This window comes from Opisthocomus hoazin, chromosome 7, assembly GCF_030867145.1.
Source record: "Opisthocomus hoazin isolate bOpiHoa1 chromosome 7, bOpiHoa1.hap1, whole genome shotgun sequence".
NCBI lineage: Eukaryota > Metazoa > Chordata > Aves > Opisthocomiformes > Opisthocomidae > Opisthocomus > Opisthocomus hoazin.
The window spans coordinates 38152974-38165647 of record NC_134420.1 but is presented as its reverse complement, the minus strand read 5'-3'; the positions used below and the strand labels follow the sequence as shown (position 1 = coordinate 38165647).

The 12674-nt window shown below is 37.8% G+C and overlaps 2 protein-coding genes across 6 annotated transcripts in view; one reads left to right on the top strand and one right to left on the bottom strand.

Annotated features, from left to right (window-relative positions):
• The window catches only part of RYR3 (ryanodine receptor 3), a 246915-nt gene extending 243738 nt beyond the window's left edge, over positions 1–3177 (top strand). For all 5 annotated transcript variants that reach the window (XM_075426096.1, XM_075426095.1, XM_075426093.1 and 2 more), the window contains 2 exons: positions 1344–1395; positions 2224–3177. In XM_075426096.1, the coding sequence (XP_075282211.1) occupies positions 1344–1395; positions 2224–2319 (148 nt within the window). In that variant the 3' untranslated portion in view covers positions 2320–3177. The remainder of the gene's footprint in view (positions 1–1343; positions 1396–2223) is intronic.
• Positions 3178–3256: 79 nt separating this feature from the next.
• AVEN (apoptosis and caspase activation inhibitor) overlaps positions 3257–12674 on the bottom strand; it is a 117755-nt gene continuing 108337 nt past the window's right edge. The window contains exons 3-6 of the mRNA XM_075426100.1: positions 11026–11096; positions 6706–6801; positions 4931–5291; positions 3257–3715 (exon numbers count right to left, since the gene is read on the bottom strand). Coding sequence (XP_075282215.1) covers positions 3597–3715; positions 4931–5291; positions 6706–6801; positions 11026–11096 — 647 coding nt within the window. The 3' untranslated portion in view covers positions 3257–3596. The remainder of the gene's footprint in view (positions 3716–4930; positions 5292–6705; positions 6802–11025; positions 11097–12674) is intronic.

Sequence of the window (12674 nt, the reverse complement as noted above, 5' to 3'; positions counted from 1 at the left end):
GCGGAACGAGACCTGAAGGCACACCAAATCCTCCTTCCTCTGGAAAGAAACCCAGATCTGTGGAATGATAGGAATAACAGTTTAATAAGTTGCTTCAGTTTGGAAGTTTTGGTTGTGACTTCTGGGGACTTGGCAATGTTGATGAGACCATTGAAAATTAGCCTCAATTTGACAAAAAGAAAACCCAGACCAAAACATCAAAACAACAACAAAACCATTTCTGGAAGATTCCTCAAAGATAAGCTGCAAAAAATAACTTACAAGTCTGATCCTATAGTTCTTTAGTGATAGTGCAGCTTCACGAAACCTCGAAGCAATCAGGAGTTGTTTGTGTTTAGGCCATTGCCCAGACTCCCAAAACAGTGATCTTCTGCTTTCATTAGTAAATATAGAGCAGATCAAAGAGGATGTTTAAAAAGTTAATTTGGTGCCATCACTTACTCATACAATTGTGCCAGCAGAACCAAAGGAGCTGAAGTGAGAAGTCTGGCTTTGGAATATTGTGTCTGAACAACCTCCTGGAGCTGTGATTCCTCACATAGCAAGCAACTAGCACTGCAAAATCAATGCACATTACTTTTGTGAGGCTATTACCAGTCTACAACCTCCAAGCTTTTCTTACTATATTGAATTGCTTAATTGGTACATGGGAACCTGTAATTCACAGTAAATTAAAAATGGCAATTTCTTTAATATTAGAATATACAGAGAACAATCTTTCTAACCAGGTTGCCCTTTAATTAGACAAATGTTAAAGTCAGTATACACTCCTTCCTTTACAATGAAATCATGTACCAAGTTTAATTCCAAATGCTCAGCATCAAAAGTGGCTAACCAAGGGTTCTGTTACATAAAGACAACTGTTAGTACTCTGCAGCCTTCCTAATTAGTTCAAGCTCTCTACACTGGAGTGGGCACAGCTATCTGAGACAGACAGGCTCAGCTCATGAGCTGTATGACATCAGTGTTTGGAAATCTTGGTGCAGCTGAGAATCTGCCACACTTTTAACTTGCAGAGTAGCCACAGTAACCTCTTCCAAGGTGAGATGCTGCAGCATATGTGTATAGGAGTTGGCATCTGCCTAATTCAGGTATTGCTCCTAGAACTGACATGAAGAAAATGCTAAACCACGTTTTTCCAATTCTACAGATTTTACATGTTGGCACTTCCACAGGAGGAGCACTGGAGGACAGAATTTTCTCCTTCACTATGAGCGCTTCAGACACCCAGCAATATCCCTTCTTTGCTGGTTGGCATAACCTCCCTCACATCCCATCCAGGCAGGGTTAGGCAGCGATGTTACGTTTTCTGCATTAACACCCGCTTCATGTGCTTGTTTCAGGTTCTTTTTAATGTATCTCATTAACAAGGATGAAACTGAGCATACTGGCCAGGTGAGTAGAATATAAAACTTAAATTATTTTCTTAAGGTTGTCTTACAACGTTTTTATCCTCTCCAGACTTGTAGCTGTGTACCACCAGGTGGAACTGATGCACCACCAAGGAGTAGAGATGATGCCACTGTCCCTGACACTCTTCTGCAAGTCAAAGAAAAGGAAGGGTTAAAAAAGAGGGAGCAGGTGGGCTGCAGCAGTGTGCTGTTCTACCCAGCACTGAACTCTGCCAGCAGCAATTGCTACTGATCTTACTGGCATCTTATCTCTGAAATGAAACCCTGAAATGTACCAGTTGTAGCTTATTCCAAAAAGATCAAGTAGTTAAGGTACTATATTTATAGTCTAAATCCATATATATGTATATATAGGTACGTATATGGATGTGTGTATGTATGCTTAGTGTTGTTAGGCCCTAAATGTAAAGAAATAAGAAAATAAATAGGATTAAATTGTATCTTATCTCAAATAAGAAGCTGTTCTGCAAATGCTGCAAAAGTACCTTGCACTTCAATGTTTTCCAAGCAAACTAAAACACATTTTGTATATACAGAATATACACATTTTGTCTACAGGTTTGCTCTGATATAACTAGACTGATTAATTTACACTTACACAGTTTTTCTAATAAGGCCTAAATTTCAGTAGTACTGAATCAAGTGCAGAACAATACTTTTGTAAACATTCTTGAGTTACAATCTTTCAGTTTCAATGTCCTCACAGTTCTACTCCATAGTAACAGGCACAGGACCTGGTTATTGTTCAAAGTTTATCTAGAGCACTAACTGCAAGGTGTCTGTTAAAATAGATATTCTTTATCGTTTTCAGGAGTCATTTGTGTGGAAGATGTACCAAGAAAGATGTTGGGATTTTTTCCCAGCAGGGGACTGCTTCCGGAAACAGTACGAGGATCAACTTGGTTAACATCACAAAATAAATTATTTATTCATGAACTGTTAAGATTCAGTATATGACAAAAACCTTTGTTTCTTTTCATGGTGTAATTTCACAGTTTGTATTCACTTTCAATGTCTTTAAACTTCAAGACATACATAAAATTTGACGCTATTTCAGAGGCTTTTTGTACCTACCACATATGAAACAGGTCTTTTGTTGGAATTTTAGTTAGAAAAGAGAAAAGCTATGCCAGAAAAAACTACGTTAACTTAAGCCTTCCAGTTCAAATATGGTCTGAAATTACAACAACTTTTTAACCATGTCATTAACCTGGTGTTTGGCAGTACAGTTGAAAGGGCTAAAAGGTGTCTTAATTGCACAACATTTGACATTTAAGAACTTGAACATTGGAGGCCATGCCTCAAAAAAATATTTTAACTAACTGCTGTCCAGTTTCCCCCCCCACCCCGGTATTTGCTAGTGAATGTATTCAGATACAGCTTGAAAAGCTTTAAGCAGTTCAAAAGAAAACATTTTCAAACACTTTGTCGACCTTGAAACATTAAGTGCCTTAAAACCTCGGTAGACATAGCTATGCAAACTTCTTTATGTTAGTGTTCTAGATGAACAGATCCATTAACTGTATTGCTTTTCTCTCTTTCCGTTTGACAATGCACTTGAAGTTTGTTCATATACTACCTTCAATAACAGCTTATTAGATGCTGCTGTTGAAAGACATACACTGTATCAAAATGAATACAATTGAAATCTTCAGCCAAAATAAGACAACGCTCTATGGTCACCTGCAAGTAGAAGCTGCTAGGATTATGCATTTTTTTTCTTCTAATAAAAAGTGCCCACTGCAATAAAATATTAGAAACCAAATATTACCTTTGCTGTCTTCTTTCTCAATTTTCTACAAGATGGAGATGCGGCGTGAGGATGGCGACTAAACACACATGTATTCATTGTTCATGCATAGCTTTATTTTAAGGACTACATCGAGCAAGTACAAGCTGAAATAACTGTTCTCACAGTGTTCTGCAGCCTCCATCTTTAGCAAAGAAAATCCTAATTTCATCACAAATTTTAGACCTTTGAAGAATGTTAGTCTTAGCCAAATCTCAATCACATCTAAATGAATTCTGCTTGCACAGAATTTTAGGGGCCAGCAAAGAAAACTGGGCATTTGGCACAATGAGCAACATGAAACAGATAAAGGAAATAATGAGGAAATGAAGGAATATTCAACTTTCTACTTCATGTTTGCTATATTCAGTTATTCATATAAGACAATTTGAGCTTCAGGAAATCATGCTGTCCAGCCAATCTTCGAGCTCTTCCTCAGTAACATTTTTAGATGTAGTTTGCTGCTGCTGTGATGCTGTACTCTTCTCTTCAGGCACATCTAGTTTTAAAGGGGCTAGAAAAGTGGAAAGAACAGACTTGAAAATCTGGCACCAATTCCATATCATCTCTTTGTCCCGCATAATTTTGCTTTTTAATGCACAACTGACTATTGAAACACACCCTCTCTTTCTTGAAGACTAGCAAGTCATATTGCAAAAACAGTAGCAGCAATTAAAAAAAAAAAAGAAAAAAGGCAGCTTAATAAGCTCAAGCAGAGGAGCCTGGCTTCCATCCGCTTCAAGGTGGGCAGGGCCTGGTCTGCAGCAGACAGACTGTAAGTGATCCCCCCACTGCCATCTGCTTGCAGTCCTCGCCAGTGCAGGGTTTAATGTAGAAGAGGAGCAGGAGGCCACCGCAGCAGATCACCCTGCATGACTGTTACAGCATGATATGATTCTGGATTCTGATGGTATTGTTTTCTTAAGGGATTTACACAGTGCTTTGGAGTGGAAAGCATGATGTACCACTGACATGAAAGAGCATTTCAAGATTGTCTTCAGCGACAAGGCGTGCTGTGTTGCCTGTGGTGACATCTTACATGTTCAACTATCTTGGACTTAATTTTTAAGATAACAAGAAAATCATACACAAAAATCAGAGACGTCAAAAATGCTTTTACAGCACAGTGGACTGAGGAGCAGTAGCAAACCATCTCCATCGGATGGTTGTACAGTAGTATAATTTCTAGGAAGGCAAACAAAAGGAAGGATTTGCCAATTTTTTATATGTTTTGTTTCCATACTAAATTTTGTAAAATGAATACTAATAAAGTTTTAAAATAGCATTTATAACAAGCCATCAGAAAGAGCTGTCAATTCTTCTGTATTAACTATTTGCTAATTCACTATTAGTATAGTGAACTAAGGGCTGATAATGTCACATAAAAACTTGATTTTATCTTCCTCTCACTAAAATTCTCTAGTAGTACATTAATTGTTTTTTTTTTTAATTAAAAATTTTGCTGAATCATAAGACCAATGCTGTTCTGCAGAAGAACTTCTCTTCGTGCTTAAAATGAACTGACAACGAGGAAACATTAGTTCAGGAGGGAGTTAAAATTGAAAAGGAACGAATGGGTCAGCATATAGCCCCAGATAAATGAAAGGCAGTATGACAGAGACGACGACAGCAGTACTGTTGTCTGGCTAATCAAGAGTTCAAAAACATCCCCAAAACAGAGAGCAATGGAAATTAAATAATAGCATGCTGAGGAGAAGAGAAATCTTACCGTTTTCCTTACAATCAATTTTCAAATCTTTCTCAGTTGATATGTTGTAGGATAGCGCCCCTGGCATAGGTCTGTTTTCCGTATCAATGGGAGCATCCAGATTTAGGAGAAGATCTAGTTCTTCATCCAAATGGTCAGTCTCTTGCTTTGACAGCAGATGGGGTCTCTGAAATGGTTCTGCTGCACTTGCCCTAGGCCCATTTTTACTTCCAGGCTTTGATGGAGCAACAGAATCACCAACAGGATTGGAGACCAACACCGTCTCACTCTGAGCCAGAGACTGTCGGAACAGAAACTCTCTCCTCTTGCTGTCTTCAATAATTTTAGACCTCGTCTGTGGGAGCTCTACAGGTGTTGATGCCTAAGAGCACAAGAAAGGAAATGAGTCTTTCTAATGATTAATTCCATTTTTACTATTGTCTAATTTGGATTGTAATTCATGCTTCCTACATTCAATCACTTCAGAAGACACAATGAATTTCAGCAGAATTTAATTCAGAAGTAAAAGTAAGCCAAAGTTATCTTGATGATACTTTTACAGAAGCAACTACAAAATACAAACTCCTTTGTTACAGAATATGAGATTGTATGATAAATCAGCAAGTTCCATTGTTTCACAAACACTTCCTGGAGACTGACTTTTCTTTTATTCTTCTTTAATGAAATCCCATCAATACTCTGAATTTTGGAATGACTGAAGTCAGCATGTGGCTAGAAACATTATCCCATGTTAGGCCTTCCCTCCAAAATTCCAGTCTTGAAAGCCAACCCTACTACAGGTTGCTGAAAATCATTTAGCAATAGCTGTGTATTTTGAAAAACAAAACCAAATTGCAAAACTTTATCAAATAGTGAAACAAGAAATGGCAACTCACTAACTGTGGATTCTGCTTTCATCGGGTTGCCCTGGCATTAGTAACACTGCAGCATAGCTGATGACCACATCACCAGTCAGAATGACAAGATAAAGATGAAATGCCATAACACACACTTTATAACCCTGATGAAAGTTAAAGATCATGACTTGAACTCTTTAAGAAGAAAACTGTATTTGAAAGTAACATTTATTTCCAGATTCCCTTAGATATCACATCTGCAGATAAATTTGAGCTCCCTTAAAAAAAAGCATCATTGTGTCAGTCCCAGATGGATTTTTTTTTTTAATTCTGTTTTTATATTTAAGTCTCATTGGTTCTTTTGCCCTTACATGAATATTTTCTTTTTCACAGCCTGAAGAGACACTTATTCCTAATATTCTGTTGCTTTTTTGTTGTTTTACACCAGAGCATAAATGACATTTTCTTCACCTGTTGGATTGACAGTTCTACCTGTTCTAACAGAGATGTAAGTTTGATTCATGGAATAAACACGCATGTTGATATTAGCTATGTGGAAGAGCAAATCACAATAAAAATAATGAACAGGAAAGAATGTGAAAGCACTTTCAAAATTTTGGTGCAAGCTTTTAACAGCTGCTAACAAGAGGAGCAAATATAGAAAGAGTGCAATCATGCATGTCAAACACTCCAATACCTGGCCTGAAATCTCTGTGCTACACATCGAAGCATTTTGTTCAAAGCCAACAAAGCAGAAAAAGTGCTGCAAGAGGGGTATCCTGCATTACACGCCATTTGACGTGCCGATCTCAAGGAGTGTATTTACTTGTAAGATAGACTCTACTTATGTTTGAAGACCAAGTTTAAAGTAATCATTCTTGCATAGATTGTTTCACTTAAAATATTTGCAGGATGTTTTGTGAAAATTCATAGCGTTACCTGCACAAGTTCAGCAGCTACATTCAACCTCAAGTGGAGAGGCAATTCCTGAAGGGCCTGGACCAAAGACTGGCAGTCAACAGAAAGCGCAGATAACTGAAATACAATTCAACACACAGTAGGCTGCTATTAAAAAAAAGATGAACTAATAATGACTTTAATCTATTACATTCCCCTGTTCCATACATTCAAGGAATGTGAAGAACAATCTAATGAAGTACAGGAATTCATAGTTTTAAAGTACACATGTACAAAACAGTTTGGCTACATTACCATATAAACACATAAGGTATAAATAGGATGCTTCTTAGGCAATGTCCTGAAAATCCAAAGCAGGAAATAGTTCTGCAAGTTGACAATGTCATAAGAGGCTTTTCCAACCAAATCAAACATCTTTTCATCTGTGAAGCTTTCCACACAGTGAGAATCGCCATTCTTTCATGAGTTGCTACTATTTTCTAAGCAATCAAACCACGTAGTTTGTGTCTAGCTCTACTGTTTTTAGTGCCCAAACAACTTGGCCCATCTGTTAAAATGTTGGTTTGATGCTTACAAAAGCCACAAACTATAGTTAAATACACTTCTAAAATGATACTCAGGAGAGCAGCCCTGCAGAGAAGGACTTGTGGGTACTGCTGGATGAAAAGCTGGACATGAGCCGACAATGTGCACTCGCAGCCCAGAAGGCCAACCACACACTGGGCTGCATCAAGAGAAGCGTGGCTGACGGAGGGGATTCTGCCCCTCTGCTCCGCGCTCGTTGAGACCCCACGTGGAGTCCTGTGTCCAGCTCTGGAGCCCTCACCACAGGAAAGACAGGGACCTGTTGGAACAGGTCCAGAGGAGGCCACAGAAATGATCAGAGAGCTGGAGCACCGCTCCTATGAGGAAAGGCTGAGAGAGTTGTGGTTGTTCAGCCTGGAGAAGAGAAGGCTCCAGAGAAACCTTATAGCAGCCATCCAGTACTTAAAGGGGGGCTACAAGAAAGATGAGGACAGGCTTTTTAGCGAGGCCTGTTGCGATAGGACAAGGGGTAATGGTTTTAAACTAAAAGAGGGTAGATATAGACTAGATATAAGGAAGAAATTGTTTTATGTTGTGGGTGGTGAAACACTGGAGCAGGTTGCCCAGAATGGTGGTAAGATGCCCCGTCCCTGGAAACATTCAACGTCAGGTTGGACGGGGCTTTGAGCAACCTGGTCTAGTTGAAGATGTCCCTGCTCACTGCAGTGGGGTTGGACTAGGTGACTTTTAAAAGTCTTTTCCAACCCAAACCATTCTATGATAATCAACAAAGATACTCTACTGCTGCTTAGTTGTTTAAAAGGTGGAAATGTCACTTATTAACATGACAGGTATTGGAGTTTCCTTTTCTCTTGACCCTTTTTTTTGGCTGTAAACTATTAAAAACTAATTTAAACAAAATGGACCAGCAATATTTAATGATTTTACAGACCACCCAGGACTTTGGTAGACTTAAACAGATTTTGAGCTCACAGTACAGCAGAACATTCTGAATACATTCACCACCAGTGAAAAAGCTAATTTGATATCCATCACATCTTTTAAAATCTGACAGCAAAATGCTTCAGTCTGTACTCTCATTTTCATGGAAGCAGAGAAGCTGCTTCTAAATCTAGCTTAAAGAGACAAAAAAAATGTCCCTCTCAACATGGTATAGACTGACACAGACATGCAGAAGTCCAAATACTCTTAAGTTAGAAGAGAGTGTTTTGTGCTATATCGTAAGAGATTTGTCAAAGGAATTCACATTGCTCCCAAAAGCTGGTCACCAGGTGGCTTTTGACACCTGCACACACAGCAAGAATGAACATCAACGACACAGTGTGTTCCAATAGCATATTTACAAAATTAAATTAAACTAAATTAAAAAAAGAAACAATGCAGTTGGTTTAACAGTTTCTTGTATCCAAATTCTGATTCTGGTATTCAGTAATGAAAGTAAAAGAACCAAACTACTTAAATATCTGATGGTTAGAATTTTTCTTCTTTACTAACAACTGTATTTTACAGTGGATTAGTGATCACTGTTAAAGATGACTCCTTGGTACAAGTAACCTCAAAAAGCCTTCCACAAGCAATTCTTGCTGCCCAGCAATGAACTACAGCTTCAGAAAACACAGTTCTTTTGAAGAACAAATACATCTTCTGCACGTTTGCAAGGGACAAGGAAATTGTATGAATCTGCTAACACAAAAAAATTGTAAAAAGTGAAGTATCATTGAGCAACATTTAAGTGTATTTGGGAAGAGCTAAGTATACTTGCAAAAAGATTAATGTGAATGAACATTGCGAATGGAGGTGAAAATGGAGACAGGGAAGAGGAGGAAAGGCTGAGGATGAAGGAAGACAGGAATTCAATATGCAAGCAGAGATTTCACTAGAAGTAGTGTTTGATTAAAAAACAACAGGATGAAAGCAGTACTTAATAAATCATAAGCACTTCATGGCACATGTAGTTATTTGTTCAAGAAAACAAGTAGAAGCATACTTTGTTGAAGGAATTGCCATTTTTTACTGAAAAATCCAAATGACTATTACCTGTTTGATTTTTGAATTGCAGACTGTGTTCTGAAACATTTTTATTGCATTTTATCAATATACAATAACACAAATCGAGATCTACTTTTTGCGACAATGAATGAATAATATTCCTAATAAATTCACTATTGTGGATGTCACTGTTACATTTCCATTCCACATTTGAAACTGATGCTTTGCCATTTCTTTCTACAAATAATGTGGAATGGGAAACATCTAGTCATTCTGCAACTATTTTTATGCCTTCTCTGCTTTATTTTGTTTCATAATAATCAGTTCTCTAATCTTGTACATAATGTATGGACAGGCAAAGAACTAGAAACAGGTGAGCTAAGAGGCTAAGGTAAGGAATTTGGCAAAGTGGATCAAGGATGAAAATTAGACCCGGAGCCAGCTTTCAGGTAAAAGAAAAGAACAGGCTGAAGACCAGAGGCAATGTGAAAAATTAAACAATGCTATGAAACCATCTGGGCCAGGATTCTAAACTAAAATAAGAAATCAAAATAAGGATAATGGTGACTAGTGCAGTAAACTATTTCAAACTGACATTAGAACAGCGAAAGACAGAAAACAGTTTGAAACAACAAATTTGGATGGGGCAGGACAAAAGACTACAGCTTGGTAGGGACAGAGGCAGAAGAACGTGCCCACCACAGCACAATTCTCAATGAGTGAGAGCATGGGACCAGCTGCAGAACTGTGCAGTCTCATCACTGGCAGCCAGAGAATATTTGTGAAATCCACTGGCAACACGCGACTTCACTCTGCTCACAATGACTTTAGCCATTAAGAAATTAATTAATGTGTTTGAATCACCTAAATGCTATAATGACAAGCCTATGAGGAAATTATGAAGAAATTCATATTCTGGATACTGACATCCTGCACGCTAGGAGCTGGAAGAACTGACAAGAAAAAAGTCACTGAAAGACTGTATCCCACTGAAGAAACATATGATGGTTTAAACAAATGCTTGCACTTGGTTTTATTTCCTCATTTTAATTTGATGTTCAACCTTTAATGTATCTTTAACTACCACTTCCCAGAGAATAATTTCAAGAACTAAATACAAACTTTTAAAATCTGAATATATAAGTATGTTTCAAGAAATACTCAAGCACGGTTTCGCAGCAATTTTAAGAAAAGCTTGGAAGACAAAAGCATTTATCTTGCAATAATTTAGGTGACTTACGTGAGGAAGACAGCTGCAGAGATTAAGACTTTCAAGTATCCTGATATAGAAAACAGCAGATTCCTATTGCTTTTCCCCTTTTTGTTCCAGCATAAAGAATCCACATACAAATAATCTACAACCTAGTTGGTCCCATAGTAATTTTGGAGGTGAAGTTTCAACCACAGGACATAAACTGTTAATTTGAAAGAACTAGAACAAGATTCATAGTCAAATATATGAATACACTCCCATAGGTTTTGTTACAGCCATTTCACTAAACGATTTTCTCTTGAATACAGCTGAAAAGTGAGTCTGACTTGACATGTTAGTAAAGCAAAGTGACAGTCCTTTCTTTCCCCTTCACTCGATGTATTTGCTTGTTCTTTTCTTCCATCGTTACTCAACAAACCCTAGCCTGCTGCTTTGATTAGTCTTCAACAGGAAAAAAAAAAGAAAAAAAAAAAAAGGACAAGACCCAAGAGTCTCCAGCATCAGAGGCAAATTAATAAAAATATACAGAAAGAGACAGGTAGTCTGTGCCAGGCGATTATTCGTACAAACTCATTTGAACGATAATTTGTTACCTGCTTATGGCATATGCTTTCTTTATCCCATTCTTTCTCATCAGCAAATTGGAACTGTGTAAAGGAATCTCCTACACAAAAGAAATAAAAAAATATATTTATTTTTTTAAAAAATAACAAGGTGTCTCCAATGTTTCCAAGCCTACAGGAGTAAATTCAATCAATAAATGACAAGTGTTCATCAAATTTGCATTTAATTTTAATGCTGCTTGCATTCACAGTATTAAACTTCTTTAAGCCAAAGTTCTATAGAAAGATCTTTTAATCTCTTATTTGCAAAACAGTACTGAAAATGGTGCAACAAGTTCAAAACTGAATGAGGAGGTGCTAGGTGCCATGTCAATAAGCAGGATGTTCATTGAAAACTCCGACTTGGCCAACACACCAGGAATACGTACAGTATTCACCGAGTGCATTTTTTATGAACAGCTTTGTGCTGTAGACAGACCTCTTATCAACAGGCAAATCTCTCTTAAAATGGATTACAAATATGCTAAAAAATCAGTTTGTACAGGCCACGTAAAGACTTCTTGTTGCCCGATAGCTGAATTCTCCAGACTGTTTCTTCCTTGAACTAGTCCCTACTCCAGCATGTCATCAAAAAAAGGCACTGAACCCCAAACTCCAATTCATATGCATAAGGGACTTAATTAAAAAAAACCTTAAATAGGGCTAATTAAGATACATATGTAACCTTAGTTATAGGATCTTCTAAACTCTTGCTCCAAGACCCTCCTACTATAGGGGGACTTTGGTTATTACTTTGTTTTAGATGTGGTATTTCTATTGCACTACCATGCTGGGTGGTAAAACACAGTCCTACAAATTAATTCACTGACAAAACACACAATTCCAGGAACTTAGAAAAAATAGTAAGGTCTGTGACAGAGGAAACGTGAAAGACCAGGGTTGCAAGATGATGGCCAAAGGTCTAGAGTAACAGAAAGCAAAGGTGTTGCTGGTGTGGAGTGTGGGACATCTGCCTTCTTAGACCATGCAGTTTGAGAACAAACAGCTGTTTCAGGGGCTCTATTGGGAAAAAAAAAAAAAACAACACAAACCTGTTGAATTATTGCATGAAGGAGATGACATCTGATCCTGAGAATTGCAGATCACCCGTAAATCAGCTGGATTTAGTCCAGCAGTTAGCTGAGAAGCAACAGCTCACTCTTTCCCAACTTCCAACAGAGAATGAATGCGCTAGAGGACGTTTTCAATGGCATTACCAACAACTGCACATCTAACTTCCATTTGGCTCTCAGTATCCTAACTGCCATTCATACATTTGACAATTCCTGAATCACGCCCTTAATCGTGCGTACAAAATCCAAACATATGCTGTCCCCAAAATTGGCTTCTTTTCCATTGTCTGCCTGTCCCAAAATGTAGGGAAGTTCAGCCTTTCAGCAATTTTATTAACAGTGCAACCATCAGCCAGCTTCTGTTTTGCAAACAGAATGAATAAGCAGCAAAATGGCACAGTAATTGCCATAATACTTTGCCAAACAATAAAAAAAGGGAGACCTTAACCATCTCCCAGCTGGAATGCAAAATGTATTGGCCAAGCCTTTTTTTTTTTTTTTTTTTTTTTTTTTTTAAATCTGAAGTGCATTTCTAATTCATTGCATTTCATGTATGCTCATTGGGTA